Genomic DNA, 19,054 nt, shown 5'->3' on the forward strand with positions numbered 1-19,054 from the left:
AACTCTACTCAGAAAGGTCCCCAGACCGGGATTTGAACCGGTGACCTTCTTGCTGAGAGGCATCAGCTCTACCAACTGAGCCACCGTGCCGCAAATTCAGTTATAAGAAAATAAAATAAAAACATAACGTATAATAATTTAGGTTTAGCTCCAGTATCAGTACAACAAAAATTTCATCAGCTAAGTTACTAAACATACATTTAAAAACAAATTATTTGATTCATGAAGAATTTAAAACATTGCTGTAAAAACAATAAAAGAAAAACAAAAAAACATGCTGTCTTTGTTTTTTTTTTTTTGGTTTTTTTTTTTTGGTTTGCTGATGTTGCAATGAATCCTGGGATATGGTCGGCTGAGTAGGATATTCAGATGCAGCCTACATAGTCAAGGTTTTGTTGGCTGCATAAGAAGAYGCCTACGAATTGGGACAGCCAGCACAATGGCATAAGTGGCCAACAAATGTGCCGTACGTGAACTGCATCCCCTGAACTGAGACACAGCCAAAGACTTCTGCTCTTTTCTCCATACTCTATTATCCAAGGTATCTAAGGTAATTTTACAGAACATTTAGAAAAGGTCTAAACTGTATATACTTGATTTACCTCCTGAGAAAGCAACCACTGTTCAAAAGGATGGCCCAGCACAGAAGGGCAGCATCATCAGGCCAGGACTGTTGGTTTGAGAAGAGAAACCGCCCCTCKTTAAACAGGGGTGAAGGCCGCTGTGTCCAGCTCTCCCCCTCTTACAGTGTCATTAATGTGAGTTTGACTCAGCCCTCTGTGAACAGTAGATGATAATCAGGACTCTAACAATCAGTCGTTAGGCTGATAATCCTATGTGAACACAYAGTTTTGATTGTCGTTGTTAAACCTGTTTGTGCACCMTGTGGAAGCACTGCTTATAAGGTTTACCTGAAACTGCTCCAAGAGACGAACTYGTCCAGAGGACCTACTCAACATTTTTTAGACTCCCGAGTCTTCATTAATCTGAGAAAAATGCATGTTTTGATTTTGCTGGATTAAAATCCTATTTTTGCCACTGAGCTTCAATTCTTTAAATTCTCCAGAAGTGATGAATTAAAAGCACCTGATCACACTGCTTTTGTTTAATCCCCTCGAACAGTGGTCATTCATTTTTTTTGGACGTGCTGCTCTTTTGAAGGTGAGTTTGCAGCAAACGGGGGGGGCGTGGGGGGGGGGGGGTAAGGTTGTTACAAAGCAATTTTTTTTTCCATTGCTCTCTCTCTCAAGTGAGGCGCTGACCCTTGAGAAGTTTATACTGATAAAACTATACAGTTCTCTCAGATAGAGAGCATGCCACGGAGAACAGATCATGGAAAAGTCTCCAGTTTGATTAAGTGCACTCTCTTTTTCTACMCTGTCTGTCAGTCCGTCTCAGCTTCACTCACTCACTCACCATGTGCACACACGCAATCACGTCCGCAGAGCTCGAGTTCACTCTCAGCTACACTCCAGCATGCTGACCAGTGTGTGCATACACATCACTGAATGCTGAGGTCATCTGTCTCGATAGAACACCTCATAACTGAGGGTAAAAGAAACAAACGGCACATGCTTGAATTTACAATGCTTTAAAAGGCTATGTTGAAGGAGTCATGTCAAGAAGTATATTATCAGCACCATAATGGATGGGTTTTGGATGAATGACTCACATTAAGTTCTGAGGGAAAAACACATGAACGTGGAAAAAAAAACCTCTCAAGGCATAAAAATAACAGATTAGTTTGCAGAAACTTAGTTATAGCGGTAGACAAATCTTTCCATTGGATGCTTATTTTAGGGATTTCAACACTCACAAGACATTCAGGTTATTTCAAAGGTTAAACTTCCTAAAATTAAACTTGTTCAAGAATGCATAACCCAGTGCTTGTTTACTCTTTAAACATTTTGACAAAYAGGCAGGAATGATTAATGTTTTGATTAACTTTTCTGTGTATTTTTTTCATAATGTTRTCTTCCTCACATCTTAATAATTAAAAGTGTTGTGTTTTGTTTAGTTAACTTGATGAATAAGTGTCAGAAATGTTTCCCCCCATCTTTCTCATACGGCATTCGAAAGAAACTGACCCCAGGAGGCCTCTTTTCAATGAGTACAAGCAGTTTAATCTTCTGGAATTGTTGTTTTATCTATGATTTATTGAATTTGAAAGAGTCAAAATATAAAGATCTGTAAACAGTGTGCATCTTTTACATAAACTATGACATGATTTTAGGAACCATTTATTAAACTGCACACACACAGAGACACACTTACAACAATTTCTGCTATAATCTACCTTAATGCAGCTAACATACTGTCTAAATAATTATGTTTATCTAAGACATATGCCAGGCTATTTAAGATTTTTATATATTTTTAGAACCTTGGTCCTTTAGGTATTTTATTTCAATTATCAATGTTTTACTGCATGATTATTTAAAAAATTGACCACTTCACATTGTGGTATGGATCATTTTGAAAGGGCAAAAATAATAACAGTATTATTCCTCTATCACTCCATGCATGCACCGTTCCTATTTATAACTCTTCTCTGTAGCACATTCTACTGAAGACTTTAGAAGTGCAGCAAACTTTCACTGCTTCTAAATATAAAACATTCACACTCACTATCAGCGTTTAAAATCTAGTCAGAATGAGGGATTTGTGCTCCACATGTGGTTTCCTGTCACAAAGACCTGCACAAACAGCGCCCTCTGTTCAAGTCCGGCTGTAAGGACAGCTGAGAGGTAATAACTTATAAGTTGATAGGTCGCAGTTCAGTTAAAAAAAGACTGTTGTAAATTTTATGCGTTTAAATGCTGTGCAGTTTAGCGGCTTGGCYTGGTTACCTCAGGAAAAAACAAATTAGATGCGAAGCAACGTCATCAGACCGCGACACTAAAAGGCTGCTGTTAGCAAACTGCTAGAGGGCTAGTTGCTATGTCGTAACCAAGTTTTTTGTACCTATTGGGTGGGTCACAACTGAATCTAGCTGTGGCTACCAAGGAAAAACACAAAGGTGGGTGCAGCTTTTTCTGAAAGTAAGTTGGAATTGTAGTAACTGCATTAAACATATGCTAACTTAAGCTAGTTTTGATCTGTGTTAGCGTTGTTGCTCACGTTAGCTTRAATTTAAGATTACTTCGACTGCAGTCAAACGATTAGTTAATATTTTTATATGTTCGTGTTGTCTTTTCACATGCCCTTTTCAGAGTTGTGTACTGCYTTAATGAATGTTCAATAACAGGTTTCATTTTATTTGCATGAAACRTACGAGTCGGTTTTCGTAATGCCGCGTAGTAAATGGAGGACTGGTATTAAATTAAAGAGCACGTCTCTTAAATTATAGTTTAGCTTTACCTAACTCACATTTGTGATAAAAGATAATGATTATCCCGGTTGCCCCAGATTCATTCCCTGCCCCACCCTGAAGGGATTATAGAAGTTCAATTTTCAACTCAAAAAAWTTATTCATTTCATTATRAAACAAAATAACTATATACAATAGTAGAAAACAAAATACAAAAATCAAAATAAAATGAAAGGTAGCAGAAGAAGAATAAATCTTATAATGTCTGCCCCTTTTATCCCCAGAATATATTCAAAGAAAACATAATTTACAATGTTACAGTGATGGAAAATGAAAACTGCTAACTTTTATCTTTGTTATTATGAACAAAGTGTACTAATCTGTTCATCTGTTTTTATTTTCCCACGGTGCTGGAGAAGAGTAATGCAATATGAAAGCTCAGTTTATGATTTGGTTGCTGTCATCCTGTTCCTGTTATCTTACATAGGCGTTGGTTCTGTCACTAAAAAAAATAAAACATCAGAAGCTAAATCTCAGTCGAGGCAACATTTAAAGAAAAACCTTTTTACTGACTACATTTGATAATACAACACTACTTTAAATTTGAAATTAGATTAGGATAARACAATATCATGTAGAAGATATTTTCTTGTCATCTAAACTTAGATAAGATCATGTTTTGAAATGTAGTATGTTGGTCCTATTTACACTATAGACATGTATGTGCTTTAATTAACTATCGCAATTTCTTAGGCATCTTACCACTCATATTTGTGTTGCTCTTCCTAATACATAATTGCTTATTTCGCTTCTCATAAGAAACTTTGGGTTTTATTTCTCAAAATGGGTTGCTTTCAGGGTTTGTCAACACCAGCTACAGCAGACAGGTTTGACCTGAAACAAAACAGACCTTTAGAGTTAGGGAAGAAATGCAGTGTTTCATGAAATACTGCATAGATAAGGAGTGTCCTGGTCCTTGAGGGCCACTATTCATCATGTTTTAGAGATTTTTCTCCTCCAACACACCTGCTTCAGTGATTTGAATTACCTCTTAAAATTTTGTAGAAACCTGTTAATCACCCATTCATTCAAATCTGATGTGTTGGAGCAAAAAAACTCTAAAAAATGTGACCCTCAAGGACAAGGATTGGACACCACTGATATTGCTGTAATGTTTTGTTTGAGTAAGTGCAAACATTCATATCATATAGCGATTTAAAGTGGACATAACTCATCACTAATTTTTAATAAATTAATAGAAATATGAACAAAATATCCTATATGCAGCTCAGACCTTTGTGACACATCTAAGCATAACATTATGTATCCAGTTTCAAACCAAGATGACCCTTGTAAAATGTTTGACTAAAACACACTCAGCCACGACGTTTGATTTTCCATTCTCATTTTATCATTCTTTTGTCAGAGAGTAACTCAGTTAACAAGATAAATACATCAACCATTTAATGGTTTTATTATATTACTCTAGCATTGTTTTGGTCTACATTTCAGGTTATTGTAATAATTTGGAATTATGCTATTTATAAGCCTGTCACATTAATAAATTTTACTGGATGATAAATTGTCTCAGAAATTATTGTGATAAATGGTAAAATTGTTGGAGACCAGTTTAAACTAATACGATGTTATAACCCCTGTTTACCGAAGTTTACATTAAAATTTTCATATTGTTAAAAAATAAAACTGTCGGCAATCCAAGGTGCCACCAGCTGTATGAAGGCATCAGAAAACTGAAGACTCTCCTCTGGCTAAATGCCTGTTCATGGGCTTTCACAAAGATTAGGAGACCGTGCACCTGGCAAATACCAACACCAGAGTTCACTCCTAAGATGTAAAAAAGAGGGAGACACAAAGAAAACAAACAAGCATCCATCCATCCATTTTCTTCCGCCTATCCGAAGTCGGGTCACGGGGGCAGTAGCTTCAGAAGGGAGGCCCAGACCTCCCTCTCCCCAGCCACTTCTTCCAGCTCCTCCGGGGGATCTCCAAGGCGTTCCCAGGCCAGCTGAGAGACATAGTCCCTCCAGCGTGTCCTGGGTCTTCCTCGGGGCCTCCTCCCGGTGGGACGTGCCCGGAACACCTCACCAGGGAGGCGTCCAGGAGGCATCCTTACCAGATGCCCGAGCCACCTCAACTGGCTCCTCTCGACGTGGAGGAGCAGCGGCTCTACTCTGAGTCCCTCCCGGATGACCGAGCTTCTCACCCTATCTCTAAGGGAGAGCCCAGCCACCTTGCGGAGGAAGCCCATTTCGGCCGCTTGTATCCGGGACCTCGTTCTTTCGGTCATGACCCAAAGCTCATGACCATAGATGAGGGTAGGAACGTAGATCGACCGGTAAATCGAGAGCTTCGCTTTCTGACTCAGCTCTCTCTTCACCAYGACGGACCGGTACAGCGCCCGCTTTGCCGCAGACGCTGCGCCAATCCGCCTGTCGATCTCCCGTTCCCTTCTTCCCCCATTCGTGAACAAGATCCCCAGATACTTAAACTCCTCCACTTGAGGCAGGAAGACCCCCCTGACCCGGAGAAGGCACTCTACCCTTTTCCGGCTCAAGACCATGGCCTCGGATTTGGAGGCGCTGAGCCTCATCCCAGCCGCTTCGCATTCGGCCACGAACCGCTCCAGCGAGAGCTGCAGATCACGTTCCGATGAAGCCAACAGGACTATATCATCCGCAAAAAGCAGAGATGCGATCCTAAGGCCACCAAAACGGATCCCCTCAACACCTCGGCTGCGCCTAGAAATTCTGTCCATGAAAGTAATGAACAGAATCGGTGACAAAGGGCAGCCTTGGCGGAGTCCAACTCTCACCGGAAACGAGCCCGACTTACTGCCGGCAATGCGGACCAGACTCTGACACCGGTCGTACAAGGACCTGACAGCCCGTATCAAAGGGCCCGGTACTCCATACTTCCGGAGAACCCCCCCACAAGGCCCCCCTTGGGACACGGTCGAACGCCTTCTCCAAGTCCACAAAACACATGTAGACCGGTTGGGCGAACTCCCATGCTCCCTCCAGGACCCTGCTGACAAACAAACAAGCAGGCAAATGAAAATTAGTGTCTTCATTTTAATTTATCTTCCTCAGTTTAATTTATCATGATAATTGATTTATTGTTTATTGTGACGGGCCTAGTTATTTATGAAGTGCAAAGGTCTTTAACGCAGTCATTACAGACTTCTCAATAAGAAAAAGCACAGGTGGAATAAGTAAGCTTAGAGTTCCAGCAATACTAGGCAAGGAACAAAAACAGAGTATTTCCTCTAAGACAACAAAATATGGCCTGTTTAAAGTTATAGAAATGAGGTACTGGGACAGAGTTTAGAAACTTTAGTAGAGGAAAATGCTGTAGACCAAGGCCCCCCACCTGAGCACATAAACACTACATAAGCCCATTCTTTAGCTGAGACATGTTTGACCTCTTTACTTTGTTGAGATGTCTGGTCTTAGCTTGAAGTTAGGAATGCAAAACGACTGCCAGAGAATCCAGACTTGGACTGTTGTGGAGTACATTGTGAAATGTGTGTGGAGCTGTSTTTGTTTTTGGTGGTGGTGGGGGTGAAAATGTTTCTTTGGATGCCATGTGCATTGCAGGAGGGAAAACATCTATTAAATGTTTTAAAGGAATCCCCGATTAGTTGAAACATCAGACTTTATTTGATAAACATCTATTTTAACTGTAAAATAAAGAGAATAAAAATACTGTAGGCTGTTTAGTTTTTATAATTTTTAAACTAAAAGTTTAAAAATATATTACATGGACGGGACCATTTTATTTACATGCAAAGCATTCTGGGTAAATGATGACGTGAATAGGTCATTGGTGCAAGGCTGCTAGTGAGTTATATCCACCCTGAAGGTTAATCTTGGACAATATCTGATGGTTGGCTCTTTTAAATGAAACCAGAGAGCGTTGACAGAGAGGAGAAGGTAGAAATGACTCAGCCTGTAACTGAAAATATAGATGGAGAGAGCTGCTTCATGGAAGAAGAACCTCAGCTTAGCCTGTTAGCTTTAGCGTTAGCCCCGATGCTATCACCATATATATGTATTAGCTCAGCGCTACATATTCTCCTGTCGTCACTGAGGTCCTCCATCCACATGACAGAGAGGGGAACACAAAAATGACTCAGCCTGCAACTGAAAATATGGATGGAGGACCTCAGTTTAGCTTGTTTGTCGCACTAGCGCCGAGCTAATACATATAAGGCAAAATAGCGTCAGCACTAGCGCAAAGACTTACAGGCTAAGCTGAGGTTCTTCTTCCATGAAGCAGCTCTGTTGTCCTCCATCCATATTTTCAGTTACAGACTGAGTCATTTCTACCTTCTCCTCTCTGTCAACGCTCTCTGGTTTCATTTAAAAGAGTCAATCATCAGATATTGTCCAAGATTAACCTTCAGGGTGGGTGTAGCTCGCTAGCAGCCTCGCATCAATGACCTATCCACGTCATTATTTACCCAGAATGCTTTGCATGTAAATAAAATGGCTCCGTCTGTGTTAAAATATATTTAAAAAATTTACAAAACTAAACAGCCTACAGTATTTTTACAGTCTTTATTTTACAGTTAAAATATATGCTTATCAAATAAAGTTTAATGTTACAACTAATCAGGGATCCCTTTAAACTTCATTATGTAATTATTTTCTCACTTCCCTAATTCTAGGTGTATTGTGTTTAATTCTGGTGTATGAATCAACTCATCTCTTAGTCACATCACCTATCCAAGGGTGTTTTACTTACGCGTCTGCTGGAAACAAAACCATAATGTGGCAATTCTGCTGAGCAAGCCTGTTATTCTTGCTGTCACGCTTCATTTTCCATCATTAAGCTTAGTACCACTTAAACCCACATTGCCAGCATAATCATGTACGTAAACACTCCTGTGTTGCACATTGAGCCTCTGTGGTGGCTGCCATGAGAATCCCTGCGTCATGTACTAGTCAACAGTGGCAAGATGATGGGCGAGCTGCTCGAAGCGAAGGTTTGTACAATTTAAAGATTATTTGAAAGGTGTGAGCTGAACGTCATACAGTAGATGAGAGGAAAACACCATGTGTGGGATGATAAAGCTCCCCATAGCATCACTTCATACTTGCGTCAGCAATAAAGATCCAAATACTATTCTCAAATTGCAGGGATTATCTGGCAGTTTGCTTGTTTTGTTGGTAAATATATGAACATAATACCTTTTGCCATTGAAAGTTGGCAGATTTTTCTGTGTCTGTGCATGTTTGTTTTGTCTGATAAAGCTTTATTGGGTCAGCTGCTTAGTCAGGGTTTTTTTTGTTATTACATGCAAATGTACACCACTTCAAAGTCATGACTTACCAGGTTATGTAAACTATTACTTTTTAAACAAATAATAGCAATTTGTTTGATTCAATTGGATATTCCTTTAACCAGATGTAATCACATCAAATTTTGTCCCCCTTAAAAAAACCTTTTTCAATAAGTCTATACTTAAATTGTGGCTATTTGAATGCAGTTAAAACTGCACTGTAACACATTATGTTAGTATTTAGGTAAATTGAACCTCCTTTAGCTTGCAGTTCTTGATTGGGATGGTTGTAGGGTTAGCTGTAGAAGTGCATGCCCCATCAATGTCACTGAAATGATACTGGAATCCCTCTGGCATCTCTAGATGGGTTATTTAACTTCTTAGTTATGTCATGGATAATTGAAGGTCTTGTCATTGGGTTTTAAACTTGAGCTCACCTCCCTCAGGGATACAGCAGTCATGGGTATTTATGCAGCTTTGTAGTCATTGACGTTAACACACATAATAAGCATTTAACTTACCAATTACATTTTAAATCAACTTTTTTAGAGTTCTGTTGTAATTTGCTTAAGTTTGAACTCTTATTTTAAGCCACTTATTTTTGTCCCCAACTGTAGTTGCTACTATACATCTAGCTTCTAACTTGGATAGACATGCAAATAATTTATAGTAAAATAAAACCAGTACAACCAGCCATGTTGGATTTTCTATTAGATAAAATTAAAGTTAATAATAAGTATTTTTTGTCTTTTGTTGTTAATTTAAGATGTTTTCATTGTTCAAATACAAAACATTATCTACCAGTGTACAGGAATACTTAAAGTAAGTAAAATTTATTTATAATAAAGTGCTTTTCACAGACATAAAATCACAAAGCACTGTACAGTAGAAAACACACTAAACAAAACAAAAGAAAAGCACATGACAATAAATCAAGACGTAAAAGCCTGGGAAAATAAAAATGTCTTAAGTTGCTTTTTAAAAACTTCCACAGAGTCAGCAAAACAAAGCTGTAAGGGCAAACTGTTCCACAGCCTTGGGGCCACCTACTGGAAGGCCCGGTCCTCTTTAGTTTTTAATCGAGTTTGCGGTACAACCAGGAGATTCAAAGTCTCATAACGAAGACAACGAGCAACAGAATATTTAGTTACAAGCTGGCAAAAGTAGTCAGGGGCCTGGCCATGTAATGCTCTGTATGTCAGCACGAGTACCTTAAAACAAATTCTATACTCAACTGRTAGCCAATGTAATGAATATAAAACAGGAGTGATATGGCAGAATTTGCTGGATTTGGTGAGAAGTCTGGCTGCTGCATTTTGAATTAATTACGGAAAATTGTGGATTTATCCAGTCATTTGAAAAGGGCATTACAGTAGTCCAGACGAGATGAGACAAAAGCATGAATGATTTTTTTCAAGATCAACTCTGGAGACCATATGTCTAATCTTAGAAATGTTTCTTAAATGAAAGAAACAGCCTTAATGTGTGAGTCGAGGCCTAATTTTGAGTCAAATGTGACACCTAAATTTTTTACCTTTTGATTTTACTAACAGGGAAAAAGATGCAATTTTCTGGCTAATATTTTGATTCAAGCGACTGGGAGCAATAATCATAGTTTCTGTCTTACTGGTGTTAAGAGCCAGGAAGTTGTTCGAGAGCCAGTCACAGACAAACATTGGACGAGGATGGCCAACCTGTCCAGTTGATGTGGTCTAAATGAAAAATACAGTTGAATATCATTGGCGTGGATGTGATAAGAAATACCTGAAAAGGACTGAATGATGCCAGCAAGTGGAATAATATAAAAGGAAAACAAAAGCGGTCCCAACACTGAGCCTTGTGGCACCCCACAAGTTAAGGGGGCATAGTCAGAGGAAAACCTATCTGTCTTAATGCAGAATGACCTGTGTGATAAATATGAGGTGAGCCAATCCAAAGCTGAGCCAGAAATACCAGCCAGGACCTTCAGCCTGTTTAATAAGATTGCATGATCAACTGTGTCAAAGGCGGCACTAAGATCCAACAAAACCAGCACAGAGCATTTTCCCTCATCAGCAGCCATTAACAGGTCATTGTGGACTTTTACTAAAGCACTTTCAGTGGAATGATGTTTTAGAAAACCAGATTGAAAGGGATCAGAGATCTGTCAGAGATATTGCTAATGAGAATCACAATTATATAGACATTTAAATTTGTAGTTATACATTTTCTGTTCATAACATAAACAACTTTTAATGCATCAGATAAAACACCAAAATTTTACCGCATTTTGCTTCACAGATACCAGGAAAACTTAATTTATCTCACTCATCTAGTGAACATGTTCAGTATCGCCACAGTCAAACTTGATTTTTTTGTCACGATGCACCAACAGTTTCTCACCCACCATCAGAAAGGTTCCCATATTTACATTCCATGCTCAGAATGCCTGTTCTGGTTTTTCCACTGTTTGTGGGGAAAATATGTCAAAAGAACACCAGATTCGCAGTCTTTGTAGATAAAAATGTCAGTAATCTCATTCATTGCATATTGCTGATTTTTTTTTTCCAGCTCGTTTTTATAGTGGCTATTCAAATATTTCATGAACTATTTATTTTGAATTGTACTGGTATGTGTCTCTTTTTTGTCGTCATTCTTCATTAACCTGCATTTTTTTAGCTTTTTTAACTTGGCATTTAACTAACTTTTGAAATGTTCTTGAGCTAATGTTGTTTTCTCTCTTGCAGATGGCTGTGTCAGTGCGAGGCCTGTACTTTGTCATAACTTTATTTTTGAGTAGTTTCTTTGGGAGTATCTTCATGCTGGGACCATTTTTGCCTCTCTTACTCTTGTCTCCTGCGTGGTACCGCTGGATCACTGATCGACTCATCGCTACCTGGCTCACTCTGCCTGTGGTGCGTACATTAATTTAGAAGCTTCTGTTTTAGATCATTTGTATTATTTTGAATTTATGTATACATCTTTATGTAATTAGATCTGAGTTGATCATAGCTGTTTTTTTGCAAGACTGTTCGTCTTGACGTCTTAATCGCAGTCTTTCCACCCTTTTCTCCATTTTGTTTTTGTTGATAAAACATCTTTTTTTCTGCATCACTCTTGAAACACTTCTCATTCTTTTTGCCCCTGCACTCTATTTTTTTTTATTTTAGTCATTGCTAGAGCTGGTGTTTGGGGTAAAGGTGGTGATCACAGGAGATGGTTTTATTCCTGGGGAGCGAAGTGTGATCATCATGAACCACCGCACTCGTCTGGACTGGATGTTTCTTTGGTGCTGTCTCCTCAGGTACAGCTATCTTCGTCTGGAAAAGATCTGCCTCAAAGCTGCACTCAAGGCCGTCCCTGGCTTCGGTGTGTATACAGTGGGTGCCCTGCCCTTTTCCACTCACACAAACACACTCTTGGACGCTTGCGCAAGATGATGTCTGCTTTGCAGGGCATATCTGAAAACATCAAATTGCATAACGATTTGCACTACTGTGCACAACGTCTTTAGGGTTTGTTTCCTTTGTTTCTTCATTTTTTAAAAAGAGCTTGGCATTTTTAAGCCACAGTTCTAGTTCTAATGTCTTTGTATATAACCTGCAATATTAATTAATTCAACCAAAGAAATAAAAACAGCTTTCACCTTATTGCTCTTTGACGCTAATATTAAGAAGTCAGAAGATATGTGTTACATTCTTTTTTTGCTGACTGGAGATACATCACTTGTTGGTTTGTTTGCTTGACTTGTACTAAATTATTCATATAGGGACAAACATCTTGACTGATAAAACAAGTTCAAAAGATGCTGATGTCAAAGGAAAACTCAAAAAAGGTTGAATTCAAAGAGATTTTTGTTCTGAGAAATATTGGCCCAGTCTGCTCTGAAGTCTCACACAGCATGATAAAAATAAAGTATTTACCAGTTATTAAAATAATTTTATTTGCTTTTATTTAGACACTTTATTTCATTCTCATTTACAAGAGAAACGAAAACAGATGCACAAACGCATAAAACATTATGTTAACATTTCAAAGGGAGCAGATTTAAACAAGTTTTTTGTGTAATGACTTTACATGCACTTTGCAGGGTGGGCAATGCAGGTGGCCTGTTTTGTCTTTATTCAGCGTCGCTGGGATGTGGACAGAAAACATTTGGAAAACATGCTGGACTACTTTTGTGACATTAGGGAGCCCCTGCAGCTGTTATTGTTCCCTGAGGGCACGGACCTCACTGGTGAGAAGTAAACAGAGCAAAAATCCACACATTTCTGGCACCATTTGCCTGTATGTTACTTGTCCATTTTAGAATGAGTGAGCAGTGCTTGTGTTAACTCTTTACACTGACTGTGTAAAGCAAACCATTTCAGAGCAGTTAGACATTAACCAAAATCACACATTTTAACATCATTACAGGTGCTGGTCATAAAATTAGAATATCATGAAAAAGTAGATTTATTTCAGTAATTCCATTTAAAAAGTGAAACGTGTATATTATATTCATACATTACATACAAACTCATATATTTCAAATGTTTATTTYGTTTAATTTTGATGATTACAAATGACAACAAATGAAAATCTCAAATTCAGCATATCAGAAAATTWGAATATTACTGAAGACCAATAAAAACAAAGGATTTATAGAAATGTTGGCCAACTGAAAAGTATGAACATGAAAAGTATGAGCATGTACAGCACTCAGTATTTAGTTGGGGCTCCTTTGGCCTGTATTACTGCAGCAATGCGGCGTGGCATGGAGTCGATCAGTCTGTGGCACTGCTCAGGTGTTATGATAGCCCAGGTTGCTCTAATAGTGGCTTTTAGCTCTTCTGAATTGTTGGGTCTGGTGTATTGCATCTTCTTCTTCACAATACCCCATAGATTTTCTATGGGGTTAAGGTCAGGAGAGTTTGCTGGCCAATTAAGAACAGGGATACCATGGTCCTTCAACCAGGTACTGGTAGCTTTGGCACTGTGTGCAGGTGCCAAGTCCTGTTGGAAAATGAAATCTGCATCTCCAAAAWGTTGGTCAGCAGCAGGAAGCATGAAGTGCTCTAAAACTTCCTGGAATGTGGCTGCGTTGACCCTGGACCTCAGAAAACACAATGGACCAACACCAGCAGATGACATGGCACCCCAAACCATCACTGACTGTGGAAACTTTACACTGGACTTCAAGCAACGTGGATGAAGTGCCTCTCTTCTTTGCCTCCAGACTCTGGGACCTTGATTTCCAAAGGAAATGCAAAATTTACTTTCATCAGAGAACATGACTTTGGACCACTCACCAGCAGTCCAGTCCTGTTTCTCTGTAGCCCAGGCAAGACGCTTCTGACGCTGTCTGTGGTTCAAGAGTGGCTTGACACAAGGAATGCGACAGCAGAAACCCATGTCTTTCATACGTCTGTGTGTGGTGGTTCTTGAAGCACTCACTCCAGCTGCAGTCCACTCTTTGTGAATCTCCCCCACATTTTTGAATGGGTTTTGTTTCACAATCCTCTCCAGGGTGCGGTTATCTCTCTTGCTTGTACATTTTTTTCGACCTCATCTTTTCCTTCCCTTCGCCTCTCTATTAATGTGCTTGGACACAGAGCTCTGYGAACAGCCAGCCTCTTTAGCGATGACCTTTTGTGTCTTGCCCTCCTTGTGCAAGGTGTCGATGGTCRTCTTTTGGACAACTGTCAAGTCAGCAGTCTTCCCCATGATTGTGTAGCCTATAGAACTAGACTGAAAGACCATTTAAAGGCCTTTGCAGGTGGTTTGAGTTAATTAGCTGATTAGAGTGTGGTACCAGGTGCCATCCATTTTGAACCTTTTCACAAGATTCTAATTTTCTGATATGCTGAATTTGAGATTTTCATTTGTTGTCATTTGTAATCATCAAAATTAAACAAAATAAACATTTGAAATATATGTTTGTATGTAATGTATGAATATAATATACAAGTTTCACTTTTTAAATGGAATTACTGAAATAAATCTACTTTTTCATGATATTCTAATTTTATGACCAGCACCTGTATTGAGGTGTTCAATTAATTTGCATTATAATTTGCTCATTTCTTATGGCTTTTAGTGTTACTTTTGCCTCCCTGTGTGTGTTTGTTTGCTCCCATGTCCACACATATTTGTGTTTAAGCCACTTAAACTAAAGGCTTAATTTGACACATGAAACTAAGGCATGTAGACGTTATGTACTGACATCTTACACAGAAGTTGTTGTGTTAAGTACTTCCTAACGCTTTATTTTGAAGGCTTACACACAGACCTTTTTCTTGAGGATCATGTTCAGGCTATATTTAAGTTTAAAACATTTCCATGACTCATCTCTACTTTTGTTGAATGTTTGAATGAAGGAAGAGTGACATGTSACATATTTGAGAGCTTGTAGTTCTTTTTTGTATAGAAAATTTTGTCCAAAATAGCCAGTTTAAAAAGAAATTGGTATTTGTAAAATAACCAGGTTAAAAATGAAGTCATACAAAAATAAAAGTTTATCTACTGACTTTCAATTTTAAACGTAAGGAATAAGCTACACATTCACAGTGTGTAATATGTCCAACGTAAATTAGAGCGTAGTTGCCTGAGGTTTATTTTGTGCTTTCTCCTGCAGAAAACACAAGAGCAAAGAGTGATGTATTTGCTGTACAGAACAACTTGCCGAAGATGGAGTATGTTCTTCATCCCCGCACCACTGGGTTCACCTTCATTGTGGAACGACTACAAAAAGGTCAGGATGATCCGCATCACCGACTCCTGGAGTTATGTAACGTCTAATTCAGTCCACTTACAGTTAGTCTGTGGTCCGACAGCAGACTCATGCACTTTGATGACTGTTTGTCCAAATGAAATTTTACAGGCCCACAAATGCTGTCGTTACTGTGGCATTATTTCATCAGCAAAACCAGCGGAAAAATTACGGTGTTACTCCTTTTATAGATTATGGCTGATACCTGTTATTCTTTTAAGCCCCAAACGTATACTTCATCCCACTACAGCTCCTCTGTGACTCTTCTGTATGAGCTAATTCTGGCAGTCCTCCAGGGGTCTTAAATACCACATCTGTCTCGCCCTCGCTCACCCTGTTTGCTGATGATGGCACTAACTCTCCGAGCAGGTGTTGTGATATCATAGGGTTTAGTTTATTCTCCTCCCACCCTCTCTGCACCACTGACTGACATGATGTGCATGTTTTCTTTGTCTAGGTCATCTGGGCCCCTTTCATCTATTTTTACCATGATAGGGCTGAGCTGTGCAGGAGCAGGCACTGGCAGGTGTCATCCTGTACTTTTGATATGTCTCCCTGTTTGTCAGAAGGGCATATTAGAGCTCAGTTTCAAAACATTACATAACTTTGTACTTTGTTGTTGTTGGTTTTTTTTTATTTGAAAAAGAAAATCATTTGTTACCAAAATGTTTTGTTTGATTTAAAATGTGTTTTTTTTTTTTTCTCTTTAGGAGATAACCTGGATGCTGTCCATGATATTACTGTGGCATACCCCAAGAACATCCCTCAGACAGAACGTCACCTCATAATGGGACAGTTCCCTCGTGAAATCCACTTTCATGTCCACCGATATCCAGTCTCTTCTCTCCCAACCTCATCCTCTGACTTACAGTCTTGGTGTCAAGAGCGTTGGGCCGAGAAGGAGATCCGCCTGCGGGACTTCTACTCAGGCCAGCCCCGAGCTTTTGACAGGGACGGTGTGGCACGTGTGCCTCCCTGTAAATCAGAGCTGCGAGTGGCTCTGATCAAAGCTGCCTCACTGCTGTACTGGACCAGCATCATTGCTCTGTGTTTCACTGGCCTGTGGCTCTGGGCCCCTTTCAGGCTCTACGCTCTAGTCATGGCTGGAGTGTACATGGCCCAGCTGAAGCTGTTCGGAGGGCTTGAACTGCTGGAGATGGCTTGCCATCGATATTGGAAACCCACAGGTGATGATGGGGGTAAGAAAAATAAGATGACAGATGGAAAAATACAGTAAGAATGAAAAATGGTTTTAACAGAGTAACATGTTTGCACATAAAACCAGCAAGGACACTTAGATTTGTTCTGTTGTRTTCAGTCTGAGGCCTTTGGGCATCATTTTGAGTAACTGAAGGAGTCACATCTTGGGGGGTGGGGGGGACAAGTTAGCCTTCTGACTGCATGCAATGCTACAGTGGAGAGCTTATCTCTCTATTTAAAAAGGAATAAGTACATTTATCCTTGCTGGGTTCAAGGAATACATCACGTCTGATGTTTTTATTTCTCTATTTGCACAAAAGCTGATTTAAAATTTTTATTTTAGTACAATTTTATCAATTTTACACCATTCTTGTTTAAGACTGGTTGTTCTGTGTGGTTGTGTCATGAAACAGTGATGTTAATTGCTTTAGTATATGTTGTGTTGCCATTGGTTTTATATCATAAATGGATCAGAGCCATMATTCAGACCATTTGTACATAGAAATACTTGACTCTAAGCTTCATTCATTTAGCACTGTTGCCATGAGTACTAGTATAATGGCATGTAATGCCCAAAGAAACAACAAGGAATATACAGAGGTTTGCAGTACATGCATAATTGTTTACCTTTTATKAGGTCCAATGAGCTTTTTATACCAAAAGGAAGATTTAGCTTATTTCAGCTAATACTAATGTTGATACTCAGCCGTCCAGGACATGGAAAATCCTCAAAATATATAATAAACAAAACAACTGGAGGATTCTTATGGTCTTAGTTTGCCATTGTTTGGTTTTTGAGCCATGCAAACAAAGACCCTAACGACACTCCAGTGGTAGGAGAGTGAGTTTAATCTGCATGTGAATCTAGCTTGCACAATGAAGCTTGGAACTCTACATGCTCCAGTTTTTATATCAAGAAAGCTCCACAGATGGGAAGCTAAACGTCTTCAGAATAGAAGTTCAGTTGTTTTTGTTTCAGTTGACCTGTTGTGTTTTTCACATTTCCAGTCTTTCTTTTCCTCAAGTACATTCTGCACAGGATAGCCAAAGTTCTGGAAAAATTGACAAAATGTCAAAAGCAAAGTACCCAAACAAAATATAGTCTTTCTTGTCTTGTCATGGCAGAAACTATGCCGCATACACCACTATCAAAACTGTTCATAGGATTTATTATAACACTTGCTTATCCACACGAATAACTGTCAAATCAGATGAGCTTTGTGTCCTTTCTGGGAATGAAGCCTTGTTGAGGCAGGGTTTTAGTGGAAGAATGTCCTGTTGAGACAACATTACCTCTTAATGTGCAGGGTGGCACAACGAGCCAGACTTGGAGTGGAAAACTGGCCCCGAAGTCAACCTAATCCAGCAAAACCCCGTAATGCCCACCTCTCCCTTTGTCTGTCTCGAGGACTGGCATCGATGCGCCTGCTAAACTCAATTAGCGAGCGACAGCTGAGAAAGCTACGCACTTATGCCAAAAAAGGACAGAAAATGAAACGGTCTGAAGCAGTGCTTCAGCTGTATTCCTCTAACATCGCTTATTGTGTTTTGAAACAAATCAGTTTGGTAGAAAGTTATAATTGTCTCAGTTTCTGTGTAATGTTTGACTACTTCAGTCTACATTTGTGGGACTAATGTCACAATCCGCCACACATCAGAAGTGTCTTAAATACAAATCAGAAGTTCCTGTTCAAATATAAAAAGTCACTGTGATGCAGCTGCATGTCAAAGTTTACATGGTACCACATCTGTTTCATCAAACTGTTTAAAAATGAGCCATGCAATTGTCTTTGTGTTGTATCGGGTTCTTCAACCACAGATGCTGGACTTCTTTGAGGTCACAGTCCTCAGGTAAACACTGTTTAAAGCACTATCCATAAAAAGCTATATCATGTATAGATATCAATAAATCTATTATCACCTCATCAAAGTCTTCTGCAGATGTTTCTTTTCTTGTTTGGAGCTGCTACACGTTTCCTGAGTAATCTTGTGAAGGACACAGTAGGTCATTCGATTTGATTGGCAGTTTAAAACGTTGCACATGATCCAACTAAATAACTTAATTAACTTTGAGTAGGGTTGCATTTTTCTTTTACTCAACACCTTTTTAATTATCATGACACTTAGACTACCTGCAGGTTATCTTGTTTGGTTGAGGAAGACCTTTTAATCCAGAATGCACTTCCATAATCGTTACATTGCAGCAAAGGCGTCGACAAGACCTTGAACATTTACGTTACACAACACGCACACTGTAGTTTGCCTTGTCTGTTTTGCACACACACATCTACCACAGACAACCAAAAAGGTCAGGAGCTTTGAAGGTGAAGTGCAGTCGCCATAGTAACGCATGTTGTCTCCCATGTCTCCTGGCAACGGGATGTAGAATGATGTCAATGGAAAGCATGCTATTTTCAACTGGTGACAGAATGATGTCATTCCTTTGTGTGTGTGTGTGTGTGTGTGTGTGTGTGTGTGTGTGTGTGTGTGTGTGTGTGTGTGTGTGTGT

The 19,054-nt window shown here is 39.3% G+C and overlaps 1 protein-coding gene across 4 annotated transcripts; it reads left to right on the forward strand.

Moving 5' to 3' along the window:
* The first annotated feature begins 2,774 nt into the window (after window positions 1-2,774).
* Window positions 2,775-18,471, forward strand: lclat1 (lysocardiolipin acyltransferase 1). Of its 4 annotated transcripts, none has more exons than XM_014009735.1 (7): window positions 2,780-3,041; window positions 11,342-11,509; window positions 11,765-11,963; window positions 12,685-12,831; window positions 15,211-15,327; window positions 16,056-16,544; window positions 17,853-18,471. In XM_014009735.1, the coding sequence occupies exons 2-7, from the start codon at window positions 11,342-11,344 to the stop codon at window positions 17,975-17,977; spliced, it is 1,245 nt and encodes a 414-aa protein (XP_013865189.1). In that variant the 5' UTR covers window positions 2,780-3,041; the 3' UTR covers window positions 17,978-18,471. The 4 variants fall into 4 exon arrangements, with proteins under 4 accessions (XP_013865190.1, XP_013865189.1, XP_013865188.1 ...); XM_014009734.1 differs by having other exon boundaries at window positions 2,781-3,019; XM_014009736.1 differs by lacking the exon at window positions 12,685-12,831 and having other exon boundaries at window positions 2,775-3,019.
* The last annotated feature ends 583 nt before the right edge of the window (window positions 18,472-19,054 follow it).

The sequence above is a fragment of the Austrofundulus limnaeus genome, unplaced genomic scaffold, assembly GCF_001266775.1.
Source record: "Austrofundulus limnaeus strain Quisiro unplaced genomic scaffold, Austrofundulus_limnaeus-1.0 Scaffold61, whole genome shotgun sequence".
Taxonomy (NCBI): Eukaryota; Metazoa; Chordata; class Actinopteri; order Cyprinodontiformes; family Rivulidae; genus Austrofundulus; species Austrofundulus limnaeus.